We start from the raw sequence: 20951 nt of genomic DNA, 5'->3' as shown, positions 1-20951 counted from the left end.
CTCTTGGGTGTTGAAGTTATAGATGTGAAATCCGGTTTATATGCTCGTACATGTACCGGGTAGTAAGGTAGGTACGTGGTAGATGAATAAATATCTACATAGGCAGGTACCCAGAACTTGGAAATGGGCGGTGCGGGTACATCTTATCTGTAACTATCTAGGTACTGGAGATATGTATATGATATATGAGTGGGCATGGAGGCGAGGGAGGTACCTAACTGCAATGCAGCCAACCAGGTTCAAAGACCCCCCGGCCCCTCCCTAGGTACTTTCAAGGCATTACAGGTGGCTGTCTCTGGTCGTCTCACTATTGCTGTCACTACCGCTGTCGTTACCGCTGGGCTGCTGCCACTGCCACTCCCGCTACCACACACTGCCTACCACTGCAACCCACCTGCACTCATTGCATTCAGGTTTGTTCACTGCCCATCCACTGCCTTTTAGGCAGCGTTACCTGCCTATGCACCTATCTACCCACCCACTAAAACTACCTAGGTACCTACTTTTCTCCCTTAGCCTGGACCGACTAGACCAGCCATCCAACCAACCTATTCCCAGTCTCCCGTGGCGCCAGGACAACTTCATCATCATCACCACCCTCTCCTCCGATCATCCCATCGACTCTGTCTCAGTCTATCGACCGTACCATATCCTCCTCCTCCTCCTCCTCCTCCTCCTCTGCGACTTCGCCTGTGCCAACTCCGTGTATCTAGAAAGCCATACTAACTTCCCACCATCGCTTCCACACCCGGTTGGGCCCATCTGCCCTGCGAGTAGGTTCATTTCCAACTCGATTCATCCCGCAGCCTGCATCGTCATCACCACCAAGCCTCAACCACCAAACACCCATCTAAACATCGTCCCCTGCCGTGTTGTCCCCTTCCGCCTACATTCCTCCACTTGCCTCTATCTTGCCCTGCTTGCCCTGCTTGCCTTCTTGCCTGCTTGTCTACCTCTTCACCTAGCCATACATCTACTACTTCGTATAACCCCTCGTCAAGCCTCTTTTCTCTTCTTGTCCGCCACCCTTCGTTCACCGACGATTCCTTCGCCTCCGTCTCTTCCGCCACCGGCAAAACCTCCTTCAACTTTTAGCCACAGGCCATAACTGACCGGCAGTATACATAGTCATTCATTCCTCTTGCGCAACTCGCGAGAGACACTGCTGCAACCTCGACACATTCATACCCAACTACTTTCACAATGGCGCTGAAGCGTATCAACAAGGAACTCACAGACCTGGGCCGGTACGTCACTCTCAAACCACGCCTTTGTTTACATGACCCTCTCTGTAACAACTGTTGTTTTGCCTCGATTTTTGCTTCGCACGACCTTGCCCATGGCCTGAGGTGGGGGTGTTTGCAAATCATGAACCCAGAGCGGGGCCTTACTATGGCCCCTCCATTCCGTCTCACCAGCCTGAAGCCTCCTCCCCATGGCATCGACACTCAGCTGCGACCTTCTTAACGCAGAAACAAGCTCATTTTCGCCATGTCCAAGTTTGAGGGCATTTATGCTAATATGCTCTGTTCTGTAGTGACCCTCCCTCTTCCTGCTCTGCAGGCCCCGTCGGTGAAGATCTGGTATGCTATGCCCCTATCAGACATCCCCACCTTCGTCGATAAGGCTGGTTTGGTATCGACAACGACACAACGACATCAATCAGTGTCCATTTGATTAGGTCGACAAATATGGCTAACATTTTGGTCTTGTAGTTCCACTGGCAAGCAACTATCATGGGACCTGTAAGCGACCCTTTGTGTACCCCTTATTATGTCTTTGTTGTACCTGGTCTCGTGCCCAGCTGGTTAATGCTGCTCCCTCGCATGCACTGCCAAAGTCGAACACTAACTTGGAATCGACGTTAGGGCGACTCTCCTTACTCGGGCGGTGTCTTCTTTTTAGCCATTCACTTCCCCACAGACTACCCTTTCAAGCCTCCCAAGGTCAACTTCACGACACGTATCTATCACCCCAACATCAACTCCAACGGTAGCATCTGTTTAGATATTCTTCGAGACCAATGGAGTCCTGCCTTGACTATCTCCAAGGGTGAGACTATGCCCCTGCGCTTGGATCTATCATGATACCAACCTGCTAACCGTATCCTGTTCCAGTTCTACTATCCATTTGCTCCATGTTGACGGACCCCAATCCCGATGATCCTCTGGTTCCCGAGATTGCACATGTTTACAAAACTGATCGATCCCGATACGAGGCCACGGCCCGCGAATGGACGCGAAAGTATGCTATCTAACACTAGCGTGATGCTGTCTTTCCCTCTGCAGGCGTGATAGGTTTGTTCGGACAACGGGTGCATCTGGTAGTGTAGGGGTGGGTGTTCGAAAAGAGAAAAAAAAAAAAAGAAGGGCATCGTCTATTTGCACTAGGGGTCGAGGTGGGTTGGACGGGAGACAGAACATGTCCGGTTTGGTTCATGGGAAGATTCTGACACAAGCAACTGCGTCAGTGAAGGGAAGGGTACGCGTCCAGGCACGTCTCCCGACCTTGTTCTCCCACCTCGGCTGTCATGATATATATGCGGATATGCCGGCGTCCGTCGTTGTCGATTAGTCATCATTATGGCAATGGGAGGACTCATTTTCACGTATCCCTGGTGGGCCCACCCACCGGCTTTGTTGCTGCCGTAGGTGGCTCTACTCATTCTACTTTGCGCGGTCTGTCCATGATAGTGGTAAATAATGAAGTTACGATGAGAGAAGGCATAGTGAGAAGAGGAGAGAATGAATGGTTCCGGCATCACTGTAGTGGTACTCGCGCTACGGCTCTTGTCCCCTGATCTAGTATAATACACGGATTCCATTTCGGAGGATTGTTGTTGCTGTTGTCGCCGCCGCCATGGTGGCATGTGATGTGTGATGTGTGATGTGATGTCTCGCAGCCATTGGTTAGGTAAATATAGGCATGCAGCATGTGAATGGCGTTTTGGACAGGAGTGCCCAAATATAGCAATGCCTAGCAGTTGCGTATCAGTTCATCCCGTCAAGTCAAATGATGGTGGCTTGGGGGGTCGTCTTCATTCATGATATATGGAGCCAGGGGAGATTGTACGGACACGGAGCTTTCGACGTGCATGTCTTGGAATGATGCAAGCACCTACCTATATAGTATTTGTAGATATATGTAGGTGGGGACGTGGATTAACCTAGATTAGAGGTTTAATTGTCCAAGATGGACTGACTATACGAGTATTCACGCATCGCTCTTCATGGCAACGTTGATTTGGCATTACTTTCATGTTGGGGGGGAAATAGGTGAATGAATATCTTTGTAGATGGTTTATAATCGAAGTATACCTCTTACCTACTCCGTAAAAGGTATAGGTATATATATATATATACCGAAGTAAGTGCCTACATAACCTTGGAGGTAGTAGGAAGGTATCTAACCTTGTGCACATCCTGTTGATAGCGTACTATGTACCTACAAATAGAGTACCTGACTGACTGACGGACTGGCTGACTTATTCTCCAAATATGAGGAAGATTTGTAAAGTAGACAAGGCAAGGCAAGACAGGACAGGACAAGACAAGACAGAACAGAAAAGCGAGGAAAGAAAGAAAGGCGAACAGACCCAAAGACAGGGGTGTGTATGGGCGGTCTCGCCTGTGTCTTGGGTTGTGTCAAAAGCGCCCCCTGAAGGAGCGTGCTGTAAGGTGGTCGAGGGAGTCCTGTAACAGATTTAACAGATTTACCGCCAGGTTTAGGCCAGGGCTAGGGGTGTCTGTGACCAATGAGGGCTATACCTATGCTCTTCTCCACCTCTCCAACGCGCTTTGTTTCTGCATCGCCGAGTGCAAAGTATCAGATCAATCAATCAATCAATCAATCATTCATTGATTCATTCAATCAGCCAGTCAGTCAGTCGGTCGGTCAGTCAGTCAGTCACATCTTGCTGCTGGTCCTGGCCTGGGTAAGCGCCCAATTTGGCCGGTGTGCTGTGCTATGTATGATGAAGTTTGAAAGTCGACAGAGGAGGCTGTGTATCCTGAAGAGGCAGCGCAAGGAAAAAGAGAAAAAGAGACGATAATGAACATGCCTAGGGTAGGGATGATATTGTTCCTTCACGGCTTTCGGACTTGTTCTGTTCCCCTTCTGAGCTCTACATACAGTAGTACACCACATCACCAATACACGCCAATTCACGCCAACACAGTAACCTTACTTGATCACTTGCCCCTGGCAATCTACATCCCTGGTCTACCGACAGCTACCTACATATATTTCAAGGCAATGGCATGGAGGCCTAGTGTAGATAGTGCAGTGGCATACCTACACACTACGGTATCATATTACTATGTATGCGTATGTACTTGGTATCTAGGATCAGCGCTTCAAAACCGACATGGGGTCCAAATCCCCTCCCCCCCACCCCAGACCATCTATCGTGCGGCCCGCGAGTGGTATCAGCCATTGCCCACCACCTATTAGAGCAAAAGCGCGAATGTGTTTCCAATGTTGGACACATGCTTACAGGATGTTTGTGCTGTGGAATCTGGACACTGGTACACACATATGTATTGGTCACAAAGAGGCGCCAAAAGAGACGGCGCTTGGCTCAAGCCAATGAGGCCTAGGTCGTAACGAGAGGCAGACGCTGTTCTATTAGGGTCACATAAAAGTGAGTTAGTAAAGTAGTCAAGTATTATACCCATACCCTGCCCTATTAGGTATACTAAGCAGGGACATCGTCTCGTATAGGCACAGTCACGACCATTAGAGCCTCCTCTTCCGTGCCCTGGCTCCATGGCAGAAGAACTGTAACCGACATAAGACCCCGATTGAGACATGTCTGTTTCGCCTTAGGTACCTAGAGTACACCAGACTTACACTAAGCCCACTCGTACTCGTCAGTCGTCGTTCGAGCGATTGTGGTTATCACGGACTGTCCCAGGCCAGCCTTGAGCAACCATCATGAAAACCTGCGCGAAACGGCGGTGGGCCTCTACGTATGCTGTGAATCCTCCGCGCCGTCAGCCGCCCTCGCGCGCGAAAAACGAGGGCGGCGAAAAAAAGTCTTTTCTACATACATACTTGTGAAGCTTTTGCCGATGCAACCTCGTAGGATCCTGGACCCTTCAAGTCCCTGATACCTCGCAGTCTCCACGTAATAAATGCATCGCTAGTATATGTACATAGTAAAGTAAGTAGTCGTCTTCAACGCCGCCCCCTGCCCTCTTGCCTATCCACCATGCCACTCTCGTCCTTGCAAAGCTGCAGCAGAGTAAGTAGTAGGGAAAGTAGAGTAGCTGTTTCGAGCATATTTCGTTTTTCACGAATAACATCAGCTCATCGCTAAAACGTGGGTGCCCGCTATTTATGGCCAAACCTGGTGATATGGCCTGGTAGAGGTACTGAGGTATGATCTACGAGGGAAATGGTCTGATGTTTCGAATGCTTGGCACTTTGTCCATAATCTACGCCCGTCCCGCGTTTGCATAGAGATCTTCGGATCCCTCTTTTTCCCTTCTTCCACACACACACTCCCTCAGGTCACCCTTTCTCTTCCCTTGGACACTTCTATCCCAGCGCGAGCCGTCTGTGTGTGTCGTGTCCTCCTTGTCCCTTTTTTCGTTGCTTGGTATTCGCCCTCTTCGTGATCAGTTACGTTTTTGCGGACTGAACTGGTATCTTGGTCGTCCGTACCAGGGGGATTACCAGGCTCGTATTTTACGTTCTTTACACTCATTTGGATACGACCATCGTAGGGGAACGATACCTAATTGCAGTGTGGCCTTTTTGCACACTCGAAGCCAGGCTCGCTCGAACTTCGAATGACTATGTGCCCGTTCAGCAGGATCTGAATTCGCAGTTTTTATTTTTATTTTCTCAAGACAACACCGTCCTGGAGACAGCAGCAGCTTTTAAATAGTAATAATTGGGAGAAAGCTCCGTACAGGGAGGGACGCCAACCGCCTATTGTAAGCCGCACCGTCGACTTACGGCTGGCTCGGGAAGGACGTGGGAAAAGGTAACAGGTGGAAAAGAGGAACGGAAAAGAAGAATAAAGAGAGAGAGAGAAAAGAGTCGGCAAAATGTCATTTTACAGCGCCGGCCAATATGACGAGAAGCCATCGGAGCGGGCGAGATGGACCCCGTTGACGAGGATGTTGCTCTCGGGCGAGATGACGCAGGAAAAGCAGAAGGAATTGACGATGCGAGAAAACTTCGATAAATGGATGATCAACGAAGGTTACCGCCGATTGTTAGTCTCTACCTACCCACCTTGCTACTCTTTAGCTCTGTTTGTTTTCGTAAGTTTTCCTGTTCATGAACATGTATGCTGATGACATGTGTGTATTTGTGTCCCAACAGCTTCGTCTTCGTCTTTATTTTCTTACACGCCCTCGTTTTCGCCTTCGGATTCGTCAACTACGCCGTCAAGGACAGTTTGCAGATAGCGCGGAACACGTTCGGACCGACGTATATGATAGCCAGATCGGCCGCGCTCGTGCTTCACGTCGACGTGGCCTTGGTTCTGTTCCCCGTGTGCCGCACGTTCATCTCGATTGCGAGGCAGACGCCTCTCAATGGCATCATCCAGTTCGACAAGAACATCACCTTCCACATCACGACGGCCTGGTCCATCGTCTTCTTCTCGTGGGTCCACACCATTGCTCACTGGAACAATTTCGCCCAAGTCGCCGCCAAGAACCACCTCGGCTTCTATGGTTTCCTGGCCGCCAACTTGGCGTCCGGGCCAGGATGGACTGGATACATCATGCTGGTAGCTCTCATGGGGATGGTGTTCACATCGGTCGAGAAGCCCCGTCGGGCCAACTACGAACGCTTCTGGTACACGCACCACATGTTCATCGTGTTCTTCCTGTTCTGGGCGATCCACGGTGCCTTTTGCATGATCCAGCCTGACACAGCACCATTCTGCGTCTCAGTCGGCACGACGGCCGTCGGCGTCTTCTGGCAGTACTGGACGTACGGCGGCTTCATCTACCTCGCGGAGCGCATCGCGCGAGAGGTGCGCGGCCGCCACAAGACGTACATCTCGAAAGTCATCCAGCACCCCAGCAACGTCTGCGAGATCCAGATCAAGAAGGAGAACACGAAGACGCGGGCCGGACAATACATCTTCCTCTGCTGTCCCGAGGTTTCTTTGTGGCAGTATCATCCATTCACGCTGACTAGCGCGCCTGAGGAGGATTACATCTCGATCCACGTGCGTGTCGTGGGTGACTTCACGCGGGAGCTCGCGACAGCGCTGGGATGCGAGTTTGGCAAGAAGGATGGACCTAAGGACTCTTCCAAAGTCGTAGGCGTAGACAAAGAAACCGGCGACGTTGACCCAGCGCTCCGCCGCGTGTTACCGCGTGTCTACGTTGACGGACCCTTCGGCTCTGCCTCCGAAGACGTCTTCAAGTACGAAGTCTCTATCCTCTGCGGTGCCGGTATCGGCGTGACACCGTTCGCGTCAATTCTCAAATCCATCTGGTACAGGATGAACTACCCGCAGAAGAAGACGCGTCTGGCCAAGGTCTACTTCTTCTGGATCTGCCGTGATTTTGGCTCGTTCGAGTGGTTCCGGTCGTTGTTGATGGCCATCGAGGCGCAGGACGTCGACGGCCGCATCGAGATCCATACGTATCTCACCGCCAAGATCAAGGCCGACGACGCGACGAACATTATGATCAACGATGCCAACGCCGACAAAGACGCCATCACCGGCCTGAGGAGTCCGACCAACTTTGGTCGGCCGAATTGGGACATGATCTTCCGCGGTATCCGGAAACTGCACGCGCCTGCGGAGGCTGGTGTGTTCTTCTGTGGACCGAAGGGTTTGGGAAGCTCGTTACATGTCTTTTGCAATAAGTATAGTGAACCTGGGTATGTGGTGACTTTCTCTCTCTCCTGCTACTGCCTCCTTTCTTCGCTTGCTCCTATGTTCTACTTCCACCCCCATTTCTCTTCTCTCCCAGATATACCTTACTAACTTAACCCTCCTATTTAGTTTCTCATTTGTCTGGGGCAAAGAAAACTTCTAAAGGTCTGGCCTGTATGCTCACATGCATCAAATCAATCAATCAATCAATCAATCAATTCATTTATTTATGACTGGCTGGCTGGCTGGTATTGCGCCACATGTATGTATGCTTGCTTCATGGGGAGAAAACGCATTTTGTTGTTGTGATGGTGGTATAATTTAGACAAGAAGATATAATCAGACTTTTGGATGTGAATAGCTTTTTTTGACTTTGCTTCAGGGGAAAGAGAGCAAGTGAGCGAAACATAAACCCCTTGCATGCACCTAATGATGATTGCGGGTATTCCGGTGATCAAATGAGGACGAGCAGGTTGGGTATACAGTGAGCTGCGAAGAAATCACTTCTGTGCTTTAAGTTTTGCTTGCTTGGTTGGTTCTGTTGATTGGATCCCCCCATTTACATATATATATATATATATGTTTGTCTGCTCTACTTTACGTATCTGATACACTTGATATTATAGTGAGCTAGAACTATGCTGATATACTCTCTACGTTTTTGTCGTCATCTCTCTCTCTCTCAGTCAATTTGTCTGTCTGTCTGTTCGTCTCTTTTCTACTCCAAAGGCTGGCTGATGTCTTCGATGTCAATAATTGAGATGCTAAGCAGGTGGTGCGCTTAGTCGACAGGGTGCTTCTATGTTAGCTAGATCGAGATTTATTTGGTTGTTGATTCCGACGCTATATATCTCTTTCAAGCAATAATAACATCAAATTTGGAGGCGGCGATACCAGTTTGGATACATTGGAGACAGGATTCCTGCGGGAGGACGAGAGTGTGCTTCTTTCGCTGTACACTCGCCGTAGCAATCGCCAATCGGGCTTGCCAATTTCCATAGGCTCGGACTATGCTAGGAGACCCCGGGAGATCGAGAAACTCGTCCCAGGAATCGATAGAGATGAGACTCTCAAGACTCGTCTGTGTGCCTACCGCCCATGGGTAATAGCAAGTCCTGAAAAGCGTTATATAATCGCTTCTTAGCATTGACATGATATCGAGATCGCCGATGTGTGTGCCCTTATCGTTGACAGAGACCAAAGACTCAATAAGAACAACCAATGTGTCACGCAAGCCTCTAACACCAATATCTACAGGCATTTCGAAATCAGTAAAAGATAAGTGTAACGACGTGCTGGAAAAGTTGTCCTCTAAGGTCCCGTTGAAAGGCGTATGATTGATTAGGTGCCAGGACTTCAGGTCGTAGTCTTTCAGCTTAGGACTCGACGGTGGGATAAGAAACGCTATCTCGGGACGCCCAAGGTTCCCAAAGACTCTGCGAATGGGATGTCTAAATGTGGATTTCCGATGGATCTGTTGTCAGGTCAGATGCAACGAAGATTGAATCTCCCGTCGAGAGTGCCATGACACCCTGTAGAGATTCTGGATTAATATTAAACTCCCCGGTTTCAAATGTGGTAATGCAAGCAAATGATTCTGCGAGTTGGCTCGGATCGTATTCAGTCGGCAGCAAGGGCCGCGAGTTGGATGCCACATTTGGTACTTCATTCTCAGATACCGGCGTTGCAGCTTCATTACTTATAGTAGAGCCTTCATCCATTGTATCGCCGAGAATCGGGTTGTATGGCGCTGTTAATTTTGGCAGCATCCCACGGGATCCTACCGCCCGTAATAACGGCTGTTTCACATGCTGTGAGCGACGAGGATTGGCAACTTTCTGAGCCCATACATATTTATAGAGCGGCTCCTTCACTACTTCAATATTCACAGTACAGCCTTCGAGAGATTCATATAGCCCAGTAGCGAAAGCCAGTGCCTCAAGAGAGCTTGATTGTTGGGTATTCTTGGCGGTTATCCGGTTCCATCTGGACTCAAGGTATGAACGAAGCTTCGTAAGATCAAGGGCGGAATTCTTTAGTACACCTTCGATTTCGTTGAGCAAAGTCGGCGGACATACTTCATTTGGCAAATAACGCGCAATTTGACTGCGGTTCTTCTTGAATATGGCAATACCTTTCGGATCTCCTAGCAAAAATCATAGACGGCTTCATCCTGAGTTGGGCTATCCAGCATGAAATGCCAACTGTCGATAGGTTGAAGATCATTTTGCCGCAGAAAATAACAATCCTCTCCAGAAAACTCGACCCACGAGGCGTAAGAGAAGATGTAACACATTTTGCAATTGTCCTTTCCATGGACATTGCCATAACAACCATCACGCCTCTTTCTTGCTCTCGAGTGACTTTCAGATATGCAACGGCTGAGGGGGACCAACTGTATGTGACAAGACAAGGAGCATGCGGATACACTTTCTGCGCAGGCACACTCAGGGCCACCTTCTGATACGTAGCTGCAGTTGAGTCCATCGCAGCTCGTCTCTGGCCAGTTATAGTCACTCACTATCCAACGACAATGCCCCAGTATGGATCCGCGGCGCTGACGTTTTGTTGACGGTTTGTGGTCATCGTGAGGCGATGATCGTGGAAGTGCTGTTGTTAAGCAATGACAGTTATTACGCCCGGAAGCCGACTCTCTCTGGGATCTTCTTGATGTATCTAATGAGTACATCTTGGTCTGAGGCCTGGAGAGTCTGGGCAATTGTGCGCATGATTTTGATCTGCTCTTCTACCTCAGGAACCATGCTCATAAGAATTGAGAAAGAGCTAAGGCCGAAGAATGGAGGGGGACTAAGGCCCGAGTCGTTCAGAAAGAACTTGCATCTTCGCATGCCTAGTCTGAGCAGCTTCTCAGCTTGGCTACGATCGACAGTTTTGACATTAGTATACCGTGTTGCCGCGTCAGCCAGATAATTGAGCCAGGGGACAGAATAGTCGTTTTTGTTGACGCATTCGGAAAGAAGGATGATAAAGCTACAGCATTTCTCGGTACTGACGGCGCAGCCATCCTGCCATTGCGAAATAACTATGCCCAAGACGATGATCCAGAACTCCGCCATTGTGATCCGAGAAGTTTCCCATGAAACCTGACGCTGTGCTACGACGGGAGAGGAGTAATAACGCATTCGAGACAGGGGTAAGGACCAGAAAACGCCCTCCCTATTGTTTGCTGTTCAGTGAGCCGAGATAGTGATAAGTCCTCCTTTCATGAGTTCGTCATTGAGATCAACAGACTTAACCCCGTCGACCAAGACCTCCATGTTGGGATATAGATGCCATGATGATATCGCCAACAGCACAGAACCATCCTGGACCTGCTGAGGAATACCTTGAACTAGAAGTTCCATGGCACACATGGCCGAGGTCCAAGCATTGACTACGCTTTTATAAGGGTCTGTAAGTTGATTGACAGGGACTCGGACGTTATTAATGATAAGCATTAGTTGTGTCTAATAGAGCCGCCTATCGACATCTACCGTCTAGAGCCATGACCGAGTACTGCTGTCCCAGCAAGCCAATTGCTGCCTGCTAAAGGTCTGTCTCGAAGCCATAATTGCAGCCGTTTCAGTCGCAGTTCCGTTATTATAAACGTTGTCAATTTCTTGCTTCCATTGCTCAACAAGGTCGACCCAGAGAGAGATAGCCTCGTGGCTTTTCCAGATTCTTGCCAACATACAAGCAAGTAAATGAACTGCGAGAGCGCCTCGCCCAGGGGTTGCAGCTGCCCAAATGCTCGTGCCGTCTATACCGACCTGAGCCGTGAAGAGACCGAAATGAGAGCTTTTCTGGGCCGCAGCCCCTGAACGAGATGAGATTTCAGAAGCACGTTTCCCATAAGCTTGAATAAGATTTGGAATCGGTGGTACAATAGCCTCAAACAAGGCCCTAAGCTTCCTTGCTGTAATGTGAGGTTGGCCTTCCTCTGCCGCATCGCGTCGATGGGTGGATAGAGCATCTCGGACTCCGTGGAACTCCTTCGGCGCTTCTACCTTCATCAAGGAAAAGTCTAGGTTGAAGTTCGCAGCCGCCACTGTCAGTTCATTGGGCATGGACAAGACTGCTGTGTTGAACTTGGAAATCGAAACCATGTTGAATCACATTTATGAGTCTGTATGGGATTTTAATAGACAGTGATGCGTAGATAAGAAACGAAAATGGTGCCTGTCTCTAACCATTATGTCTGTGCATTTCACCCCCTCTTCAGAGCCTCGTTTGCTACCCCGGTCCAATTCCTGAGGGGGCGAGGAGTACTCAGATCAGCACGAGAAGAGCCTGTTCGCCTAACAGGAAGCCGCACGGCGCAAGTATGCTCCAATGAGCTCTTAGTGTTGCAGTGCATAGACCCTGACACCAAGCCGCCACCTTATCAGCTACTATGGGAGGGCAGCTATAACAATGGAACCAATGGCATTGTTGTACCGCCACAGTGAGGTAGTAGATGCCCTATTTCCAAAGAATATTGAGAAGGTAAAGATTGGCAGCCTTTTACAAGAGACCGGGTAGTCACATACCAGCTGGTGAGGCAGAATTTGATTGCAATGTGATGTTTTGAAGGGGCTGTTATGTCGATATTAGGCCTACATGGTGTTCATTCTTATTTACGGTGTTCTTAAGGGTTTTTATGAGAAATACTGAGGTATCCAGAGAAACACAACGTGGTAGGTGATACTCTAGCTAGCGAGATTGCAGAGAAAGTCGACATAGTAGATAGGCGGCCAAATCACAGCGAGAGGCTTCAACTCCTCACAATAACTGTAACCAGTCACTCTACTTTGCCTTTTCTAGAGAATAACTGGTTGACAACATATTATTAGGTACAAGGTTGAAAGGGGGTCTCGGGTTGTGCCCAACCTCGTCATGTTGTTTGCTGACACACAATACCCATGCAAATTACACTCCATAGTCACGTGATCGTGTCACTCATCTACGGGCCTACGGCTCACTTTTTCCGCTCACTCACTCACCCCAGCCACTCTTAAACAACTTCATACTAGTCTCAGTCAAAGATAAACCTCATTCCAGTATGGGCGCTTTTCAATATTTGGCCCTGGCATTCATTGCCTACACTCTCATAAAAGCAGTACGTGTCCCCATCCCGATAAGCTTTAGTCTGTCTCATTATCTGGGTACCTTATCAAATCTAACACCCTTGCCTCGCCAAGATCTTCTTCACAGACCGGTCCCCCATCCCCGAGACATCGGGTAACGTCCATAAAATCACCTCGGCGGCGCAGCTGCGCGCCCTCCTGGCGTCTGCGCCGTATGTCGCCGTTGACTTTTATGCCGACTGGTGTCCGCCCTGCCGCGCCATCGCCCCAATCTTCTCGCAACTCGCCGAGGACTATGGGAGCGTCCCGGCGAAGCTTGCGTTTGCCAAGGTTAATGTCGATCATGTGAAGGATGTCGCGGCAGAATTTGGAGTTACCGCTATGCCGACCTTTATGTTCTTCCGAGATGGCCAGACGCTGGGTGAGAGGGTTCGCGGCGCGAATAAATCCGCGCTCGAGACTGTTGTTAAGGCTTTGGCTGCGGAGGTCGGAGTTGAGAAGAAGAAGGAAATGGAGTGAGTGAACCCTGTTAGGGCTTGGGGGATCAGGATAGAGCGACCGGCCTTGGGTTCAATGACTAGACCAAGATCAACTACCCAGACAGCCGACGTCTATTCTGGCGCCTGGTCATTCACATGGAACCAACTGAGTTGGAGAAGAATTCTTTGAGTTTTGAAATGGTATTGTATTTCATCAAGAAGGCTGGTGGAAGGGGTTCTGACAAGTGCTCCTGAAGACGTGCAACAACTGACAATTCGATAATTGAATCCACACCGAGGTCTTGTAGTGCAATATCGTCCGTAAGGCTTCTCGGGTCAACACCTATCTCAGCGGCCACAATGGCAATGATTGCCTCGAAGTCGACTCTAGATCCCTCGTTTGAAATTGGGGTTCGAGGATCCTTCTGCTCGTCGGCGCTCGAGGAGGCTTGTGGGGAATTGGCGAGCTTGTTCGGCATGCCTCTTTTAGGGCTCATTCCGTGAGAATCTGCTGTGAAGTTCGATTCAATGCCATCATTCCCATGCTTCTCCTCGAGGAGAATAGCCGTCTGTCTCGAATTCTCCGTAAGAGAACTTTGCCCGACACTTTCTGGGTGGTTCACGGCAGGCACATAGTGAGCCCTATGCGTTTGTCTCGCACTGGGCGTGGTGCTGGTATTCTTTTCGCTTGAGCGGAAAACCAGACGCTTGATTACAATTACCACGTGTCCGGATGAGCTCATAACATGGATGTCGCCAGTTTTTTTGCCAGACAGGCCACGCGGCTCCAAGCGAATGTGAGCATTATAAGTGTCGCCGGGTACCAAAGGCATCAGGTACTGCATCTTACCCCAGCCGTGACAGTCATGTCGGGATTTGAACTCATGATTGAGCGTAATAGTTGCAAGCTGTATCAAAGCTTCGAGCCACACCGGGTTGCACTTGTAATCGCCTCCGCCGGGTAGGATATGAAGCTTTCCAACAGCCTCGAGATCTTTGGTACTGAGAATAACTTCTTTGATACTGGGAAGTGCGCGGTCGTATGCGATGTAGGGACTTATATCTGTTCCCACTATACAGCTTGTGTGCCCGTTGGCCATGAGGAACTGAAGCACATCCATTCGGGAATGATATAGATACGCATTGCCGTTGGCTTCTGATTCCCAGTCTTCACCATCACTGACAAGTACCCTGCATCGCGCAAGCTCTATTCTCTCGTCGCACTCGTACATTGTGATAGCAATTCGGACCTCGTTGCTATCATTAAGGAGCTGCATGGCTACTGTCCTGAGTGAAGATAGGTTTCCTGACGGACATCCCAACGGAAGTTCCAGATCTAGCACTCCCATAGCTTTGAAAGTGACGCCTAGCCTCTCATGAAGATGAGCAGCAGCAGTCATAGCCATGTCAACGAATATCGAACTAGGGACAAACATATCCCCACCAATTTTGAACCGCTGTAGGAGGTCTTTTAGTTCCGCTCCATCAAGATCAGTGGAAAAAGTGAGCTTCCGAACACCCCTCTCGGTCAAGTCGCTTTCGACGCGATGCAAAGTAGAGCTTTCCAACTTCGCACGCGAAGAAGGTAATACGTCATCGCGTAGCAGTTTCTGATTCTTCCGAATCATCCAGTCGCCATCGTACTGAATCCAGTACCGCTTCAGGTCAAAAGGGTACGACGGCAGCTGTAGCAATCGTAAACAATCGAGATACTCCTTATGGTACTCATCCCAGCGTACGGATCCATTAACAGCGTAATACATGCTTAGTACTCTGCTAACAGTCGCCCAGTTCGATTTCTTTGGATCGAGTATCGCAGCCAATGCCGTTGATTCTACTTGAAGAGTGGAAGCAATCATGGGTAGGCAAGCTGGCGCAGGTCCAAGCTCAATCCAGAAAGCCTTCTGGTCGCTCCCTATCAATTTCTGAACTTCATGGAGACCTTTTTCGAACAGGACAGGCTCCCGAGTCTGTCGACACAGATAATCCGCGCATAGCTTGCTCTCATCTGCTACTGCCTCACCAAGGAGTGAGGAGATGAACGTTATGGTGTGCTTCTGGAACGAAACACCCTGAGCTATTTTTTGATAGTCTTCGAGTATGCTATCCATTTGCCTTGAGTGGTAACCGTATGACGTTTGCAGTTTCGTAGCTTTGACATTCACTGACGCTAGATGGGACATTAGTGAATCGATATCTGCGACTTTGCCACTAAAGACTGTCTGCTGAGGCGAATTACTACAAGCAATTTCGCATTGAGGAAAGACCTGAAGGAGCTTGGCTGCCTCATCAGCCGAGATAGCGACGACTGCCATGGTATATTCATTGATTCTACAAGCCGATTCGAGGAGAAGACCGCGTTTTCCCACGAGCCAGAGGGTGTCAGCGAGACTAAGTACGTTGCAAATGCAAAGGGCTGCGTATTCGCCTAGGCTGTGGCCTATGACAGCCTCAGGACGAATTCCCCAGGATTCGAATAGGGCTGCCAGTGCAATCTCCAGCGCAACAAGAGCCAATTGAAGTTGGGCAGACCCAAAATGTAAGCCTTCGTTCGCGATAACCTCAATGAAAGAAGGCAGGTCCATCTTGCGACACAGCTGGTCTGAATGGCATATGTGGCGCCGGAAGGTAGCATTTGTTTCAAAAAGGACCTGTGCTCGAGGAAGGGCAGAGGCCTGGCCCGTGCAAACAAACACGCTCAGCGGCGTCTTTAACCGTTTCGCTCCTGTTGTTTCAAGCTCTACCTTAAGCATCTGGAGCAGCTCATCTACTGATTGTACAACACACGCGAAGCGATATTTGTGATGTAACCGTCTCGCCGTGAGTGTGTATGAGAGGTGTGAGAGGTTTACGGCCAGGTTGTTATGTATGTAATCCAGGAGCCGCATCAAGATGTTTCTTAACGCTTCTGGTGTAGCAGCTGAGAGTGTTATGGGATGATGTGTCCTTGAATCTATGGCACTAGGAGTACCGGTCTCATTGTACTCCTCTAGCAGCATAGCAGTAATCCCGCCTGTAGCATTGAAATTGTTCACTAGCATACGCCGCTTGCCATCCTTAGCTAGAGCAGGATAATACATATTGTCTTGAGGCACCACTACGCCTAAGTCTCCGAACGCGGGGAGCTTAGGGTTAATACGTGTCTTGATGCCAATATGTCGAGGGATAGTCTGGTGCTGCAACATCAACAGTCCTTTGATCAATGAAGTAACCCCGGAAGCCGCTTCGGAGTGCCCGACATTAGGTTTGACTGAGCTGATAGTCAGGGGACGATGCTTGGGGCGTGGTTTGTTGAGCAAGCCAGCGACGGACGTTGACTCCGCCAGGTCGCCAGCTTGTGTCCCAGTGCCATGGAGCTCAATGTGGTCAACATCGTCAATGGTCATTCCTGCAGTAGAGAGAACGCTTCTGAACAGTGCAATCTGGGTGTCGGCTTCAGGGTGGGTGAGAGATATTGCTGTGCCTGCATGGTTCGTTTCCACAGACCGGATCACTCCAAGAATGTTGTCCTTGTCGCGAATAGCGTCGTCAAGCCGTTTGAACACGACACTTGCAAAGCCGTCCGCCCGGCAGTAGCCATCTGCAGTTTCATCAAAAGTCTTACAAGGCCCTGTCTTATTGACGAATCTAGCACGACTAAGCCCGGCAAACATATCGGAGCAGGTCAATAAGTTTGCGCCTCCTGACAGGGCGACGTCGCATTCTTTGCGCCTTAGACTCGTAATGGCTTGATGCATAGCTACAGCACTGGCCGAGCACGCCGTGTCAACACTCATGCTAGGGCCTTCCCAACCGAAGTAATAACTGACACGGCCCGGTCCAAAGGCTCGCGTTCCTCCAGTAATGTAGTTGATGTCAACGTCTTGGCTAGAGTTGGCTTGACGGTAATCATCGGCCGCGACGCCGTAGAATGTGCCATTCTTTGGACGGGAGCTTAAATCACCGGTGTCATAATATCCAGCGGCTTCCAGCGCTTCGTAAGCAGTTAACAGCATAAGCCGCTGCATAGGATCTGTCTGGGCCGCCTCTCGAGGTGACATTTTGAACAGCGCAATGTCAAAATTGCCTACACCGTCGTAGAAACACCCGTAGGGTGTTAAACTAGTATTGTTAGTTTTACCTGTGTGATCGACATGAGACTTAATATCGAAACGTTCGATTGGTATCTACATGGTTAAAAGATGTCAGCAAGGAGCTGCGTAATGGACCTTGAACTTACAAGCCGATGTTGATCTTTGCCCCCTATCAAGGCTTTCCACAGCTCATCCACATCCTCCGCCCCAGGGAACCTGCCAGCCATACCTACCACGGCGATTGACTCACTGGTATTGAGAGGATGAGGATTAATTTGATCTGATTGCAGTTGACGGGATCCAAACCGACAGACAGTATTTGGCTTCAACGCCCGCTCGAGGCTGCTCATACGAGCCGGTCCTATTGATGTCAGGTCAACGTTTAAGGTAGCGACGCGGTGAGAGATATCTTGAATCTGTTCATCAATATCTATAGGCTGCTGTAGAATATCTTGAAGAGTTAGGCGCAACAACTCTCGAAAAGATTGGGTCTGAGCAATCCTCGCGCGAAGTAACAAACCACCACATGCGACAGGCCGTTCAAGAAGCGGCGAATCACCCATTATGTAATCCAAATCCGGCAGAGAAAGATGCTTGGCATGGTAGGCCCCGTATATTGGCAAAGTAAGCCTACGGGAACTGCGAAGGGCTTCAGATGAAATGAATTCTCTAAGCAAGGTCGGCGGCCCACTCAGGGTAACGGATGAAGCTGAATGCGCACTGACATAGATATGTTTTACATCTGGAAGAAGCTTTTGGCCATTAGAAGTGGCGATTTCAAAGAAAGGATACAATAACGAACCCGAGAACCATGAAACTGACGCAGTTCGTGCTCAACGGTCTTTAGAGAAACCCCGGATACTCCTACAGACCATGATCCAGGGGAGGCATCTAACGCATAACTGCGCCGTGACACTTCGAAGCCTAACCGGAGGGAGATTGCTACCATTACGGGACCTAGGTGGAGAACATCGCCGGTTGATAACGCTGTGACGGCGACCAGAGCGGCCAAGCCACCAGTACAGATGCCAACCGCTGTGTGTTCTGCCTGTAACCAAATCCCCCTATTATGTTCACGATGTCTGCAGATGAAAGATCAGCAACGCCATCCCTGGATGAGCTGAGTAGTTAAACTGTACATTAATAGCCACCCCAGCTGAGCTACGCAGCTTAACACAGAGGCTATTGCAGCATCACGAACCCCAAGTGCTTGGACATGATCAACCAGCTGGGCGAAATCTCGCCCTTGAAAAAGGCACCTATGTTCGAGAGGTAGGCAGGTACCAGAAGCCTGGAGCGCATCAAAGCAGGAACGCAGAAAAGTACCAAGCAGATCCGAATTTGGTATCTCGTGTATAAGGTCGATCAGGGAATCATACGGCTCCACGGATTGATCGCCGAAGAAGAAGATATTGGCGGTGGGCATCATGTTAGCCGATCCCAATTAGAACGATGAAGCGTATAACCCTCTATTGTCGATATGTGCCGTCCGTTACCCGAATCTCGTGTAGTTGGGCGAGCGGAATGCCGTATTATACAGTCGGACATGCCATCACCGAGCCCCATTCCGGCCCGATATCTTCTGACAGTGACGAAATGTACCACCGTCTTACCTTCAGAAGTGGACCTTGCTCGATGTAACCGATAAAATCCTTCGCCAAGTTCCTATCTACCCGAGCCATGTTGTTGCCTTAAGAGTAACGTGCATGCAATAGTCCCAAACTAACGACTTCGCATTGTGACTCGGGTCCCTTCCGGATCTAGGCATAGGTGTAGCTTAAATCTCCCGACGTAGCGTTGTAAATGGAGAAGGAGAAGGGGTATAAACGATACCAAAGTAATCCAATTAGTGGGAGGGAATAGTAGGTACTGTGGGGGTTAGTCAGTTAAACCAGAGTGACTCGATCACAATTCGCACCGAGATCTACCTGAGACTGTCTCTGGTTCATCACGAATTAACGCACGAGACGCGTGTGACGATCATGATCGGAAGATTACATGGTTCACATTCTCAAGCACCGGCCTTATGGGCCGCTATTGATCAGCACGTACTTCTCTCTATGTCATATTCTGAGCCAAACATATACATCAAAACATGATTGAAACCTATAAGCTTTAAATCTACAACGGTCACATTTCCCACCTAGCCTGACCATCCGACTTGTACGATACTCATGGTACTACCTTCAGGGCGGCACACTGCCTCCACTACATATCGCGAGTCTGTTTCTTTGAGAATGTGCTCGTACTCAGCAGCAGTCCGCTCTTGCGCGTTAAAGACAGTCGCCATGATAGCGTCCATCTGAAAGCCAAAACGGCCGGTGAGATCTGTAACCGGCCGGTCCTCAAGCACGTATTCATAGATCAGGACCTTCGTACCCTTGCGCATCGCCGGCACCAGACCTTGTAGAATACGAATTGCGTACTTATCAGCCCAATTATGCAAGACATAGCGCATTAGGAACGCGGCTGGTGGTTCCATAGTCTGTGGTGTGAAGAAGTCGTGTTCGACAAACTCGATACGGTCTTTGAATTCACCAGGAAGCTGTGAAGGCGCTTGGGCCACTACGTAGGCGAGGTCTTGAACAATGTAATGCACATGGGTTGTGTGACGCGCAAGATACTGGCTGATCTGGCCGTTGCCACCCCCTATGTCCACGACTTGCGCGCCAGGCTGGTCAATGGACGACCAGTCGAACGAGGTCAACATATGTCGCAGATCCCAAGAATCACCTTTGGTGAAGTGGCGCATAGCCCCTCCGAAGCGCCGCGCTCTCTCGGGTTGCCCCGCAAACAAAGCGAAGATGGGCTTGTCGGTCTCGTTGAACATGCTGAAGGCAGATTGATTGGGCTCAGCCGTGTTCTGTTCGAACTTCTCCCATACGTCAATTAGCTTGGAGGATGCAGGTCCGAGATCTTCTATTTCAAGGCCAACAGCGTCAGAGAAACTCTGGTCCGTAGCCAGTCGCCTAGAAGACGCGGTATGCCGTACACGCTGCGTCTCCGGATCTTCGGTAAAGACGTGGAAGCCCATGGCTATACGCATGAACCGTCTGCATAAGTCTTCTTTCAAGCCAGATGTGGCGGCGATCTCGGCATATGAGGCACTGCCATTCAGGGGCACCGCGGTGGCTAGCTTATAATGGTATACGACGCGCAGACCGAGAGCGTCACTCCACTAAATTCGACGAGCGTTAATGTTTATTTTCCCTAAGTCTTCGGGTAGCATATGTCGTTACTCACACCCAATGCACAATCCAAAGTAGCATGCGCCGCGCCTCGGCTCAGTTGCTTCAGTTCGTTGGCGTCATTCCCAAGTGCCCAGCGCTCATCTTGGAGCTCATTTGGGAGCTGATCGAGCGTGTCCTCGTCAAAGGACGGGTAGGGAATATTGTGGGCCTCAAGATATGCGTCGAGCTTCTTTGCTCGAGCGAGAAGCCCTTCGGCTAGAGAGGTTAAGGACGGCATATTGAAGTAG

At 49.8% G+C, this 20951-nt stretch overlaps 9 protein-coding genes across 9 annotated transcripts; 4 read left to right on the top strand and 5 right to left on the bottom strand.

Moving 5' to 3' along the window:
* Positions 1–362: 362 nt before the first annotated feature.
* On the top strand, positions 363–1299 carry F5B22DRAFT_326246 (uncharacterized protein). Its single transcript, XM_047970746.1, has one exon. The coding sequence runs from the start codon at positions 461–463 to the stop codon at positions 1106–1108; it is 648 nt and encodes a 215-aa protein (XP_047828516.1). The 5' UTR covers positions 363–460; the 3' UTR covers positions 1109–1299.
* Positions 647–2322, top strand: F5B22DRAFT_326137 (ubiquitin-conjugating enzyme E2-16 kDa). The gene is made up of 6 exons (XM_047970745.1): positions 647–773; positions 1129–1247; positions 1538–1583; positions 1716–1745; positions 1869–2052; positions 2118–2322. The coding sequence occupies exons 2-6, from the start codon at positions 1204–1206 to the stop codon at positions 2255–2257; spliced, it is 444 nt and encodes a 147-aa protein (XP_047828515.1). The 5' UTR covers positions 647–773; positions 1129–1203; the 3' UTR covers positions 2258–2322.
* A 3102-nt stretch (positions 2323–5424) lies between these two features.
* On the top strand, positions 5425–8418 carry F5B22DRAFT_325831 (ferric reductase NAD binding domain-containing protein). Its single transcript, XM_047970741.1, has 4 exons — positions 5425–6226; positions 6337–7860; positions 7985–8117; positions 8238–8418. The coding sequence occupies exons 1-3, from the start codon at positions 6057–6059 to the stop codon at positions 8016–8018; spliced, it is 1728 nt and encodes a 575-aa protein (XP_047828514.1). The 5' UTR covers positions 5425–6056; the 3' UTR covers positions 8019–8117; positions 8238–8418.
* On the bottom strand, positions 7964–10151 carry F5B22DRAFT_658111 (uncharacterized protein; the record flags this gene model as incomplete). The annotated part of the gene is made up of 3 exons (XM_047980100.1): positions 7964–9329; positions 9385–10001; positions 10061–10151. The coding sequence occupies 3 exons, from the start codon at positions 10149–10151 to the stop codon at positions 8712–8714; spliced, it is 1326 nt and encodes a 441-aa protein (XP_047828513.1). The 3' UTR covers positions 7964–8711.
* Positions 10152–10488: 337 nt separating this feature from the next.
* Positions 10489–10932, bottom strand: F5B22DRAFT_648971 (uncharacterized protein; the record flags this gene model as incomplete). Its single annotated transcript, XM_047979101.1, has 1 exon — positions 10489–10932. One exon carries the CDS (start codon positions 10930–10932, stop codon positions 10489–10491), a length of 444 nt encoding a protein of 147 aa, XP_047828512.1.
* Positions 10626–11961, bottom strand: F5B22DRAFT_658107 (uncharacterized protein; the record flags this gene model as incomplete). Its single annotated transcript, XM_047980099.1, has 2 exons — positions 10626–11288; positions 11373–11961. The coding sequence occupies 2 exons, from the start codon at positions 11959–11961 to the stop codon at positions 11047–11049; spliced, it is 831 nt and encodes a 276-aa protein (XP_047828511.1). The 3' UTR covers positions 10626–11046.
* Positions 11962–12723: 762 nt separating this feature from the next.
* On the top strand, positions 12724–13496 carry F5B22DRAFT_326087 (thioredoxin-like protein). The gene is made up of 2 exons (XM_047970743.1): positions 12724–12953; positions 13036–13496. Exons 1-2 carry the CDS (start codon positions 12897–12899, stop codon positions 13438–13440), a joined length of 462 nt encoding a protein of 153 aa, XP_047828510.1. The 5' UTR covers positions 12724–12896; the 3' UTR covers positions 13441–13496.
* F5B22DRAFT_325952 (uncharacterized protein) lies at positions 13410–19259 on the bottom strand. The gene is made up of 4 exons (XM_047970742.1): positions 18613–19259; positions 18276–18555; positions 17620–18225; positions 13410–17566 (listed from the first exon to the last, which is right to left on the bottom strand). The coding sequence occupies exons 1-4, from the start codon at positions 18900–18902 to the stop codon at positions 13553–13555; spliced, it is 5190 nt and encodes a 1729-aa protein (XP_047828509.1). The 5' UTR covers positions 18903–19259; the 3' UTR covers positions 13410–13552.
* Positions 19260–19616: 357 nt separating this feature from the next.
* On the bottom strand, positions 19617–20941 carry F5B22DRAFT_638009 (O-methyltransferase-domain-containing protein; the record flags this gene model as incomplete). The annotated part of the gene is made up of 2 exons (XM_047977522.1): positions 19617–20651; positions 20717–20941. 2 exons carry the CDS (start codon positions 20939–20941, stop codon positions 19617–19619), a joined length of 1260 nt encoding a protein of 419 aa, XP_047828508.1.
* Between the last annotated feature and the right edge of the window lie 10 nt (positions 20942–20951).

The sequence above is a fragment of the Xylaria bambusicola genome (genome assembly GCF_022495145.1).
Source record: "Xylaria bambusicola strain CBS 139988 unplaced genomic scaffold F5B22scaffold_38, whole genome shotgun sequence".
Lineage (NCBI taxonomy): Eukaryota > Fungi > Ascomycota > Sordariomycetes > Xylariales > Xylariaceae > Xylaria > Xylaria bambusicola.
Note: the sequence above shows the minus strand (reverse complement) of the source record. Positions and strands in the feature narration are given on the sequence as shown.

What these genes read in the sequence shown, in the direction of transcription:
- F5B22DRAFT_325952 (XM_047970742.1), bottom strand. Translation starts at nt 18,902, where the DNA reads ATGATGCCCACCGCCAATATCTTCTTCTTCGGCGATCAATCCGTGGAG. An exon ending in GTCAGTTTCATGGTTCTCGG is followed by an intron (nt 18,226 to 18,275) that starts GTTCGTTATTGT and finishes AATGGCCAAAAG; the next exon opens with CTTCTTCCAGATGTAAAACA. An exon ending in GCAAAGATCAACATCGGCTT is followed by an intron (nt 17,567 to 17,619) that starts GTAAGTTCAAGG and finishes TTAACCATGTAG; the next exon opens with ATACCAATCGAACGTTTCGA.
- F5B22DRAFT_325831 (XM_047970741.1), top strand. Translation starts at nt 6,057, where the DNA reads ATGTCATTTTACAGCGCCGGCCAATATGACGAGAAGCCATCGGAGCGG. An exon ending in AACGAAGGTTACCGCCGATT is followed by an intron (nt 6,227 to 6,336) that starts GTTAGTCTCTAC and finishes GTGTCCCAACAG; the next exon opens with CTTCGTCTTCGTCTTTATTT. An exon ending in AATAAGTATAGTGAACCTGG is followed by an intron (nt 7,861 to 7,984) that starts GTATGTGGTGAC and finishes CCTCCTATTTAG; the next exon opens with TTTCTCATTTGTCTGGGGCA.
- F5B22DRAFT_326087 (XM_047970743.1), top strand. Translation starts at nt 12,897, where the DNA reads ATGGGCGCTTTTCAATATTTGGCCCTGGCATTCATTGCCTACACTCTC. An exon ending in CCTACACTCTCATAAAAGCA is followed by an intron (nt 12,954 to 13,035) that starts GTACGTGTCCCC and finishes TGCCTCGCCAAG; the next exon opens with ATCTTCTTCACAGACCGGTC.
- F5B22DRAFT_326137 (XM_047970745.1), top strand. Translation starts at nt 1,204, where the DNA reads ATGGCGCTGAAGCGTATCAACAAGGAACTCACAGACCTGGGCCG. An exon ending in GAACTCACAGACCTGGGCCG is followed by an intron (nt 1,248 to 1,537) that starts GTACGTCACTCT and finishes TCTGTTCTGTAG; the next exon opens with TGACCCTCCCTCTTCCTGCT. An exon ending in TGCCTTGACTATCTCCAAGG is followed by an intron (nt 2,053 to 2,117) that starts GTGAGACTATGC and finishes ATCCTGTTCCAG; the next exon opens with TTCTACTATCCATTTGCTCC.
- F5B22DRAFT_326246 (XM_047970746.1), top strand. Translation starts at nt 461, where the DNA reads ATGCACCTATCTACCCACCCACTAAAACTACCTAGGTACCTACTTTTC.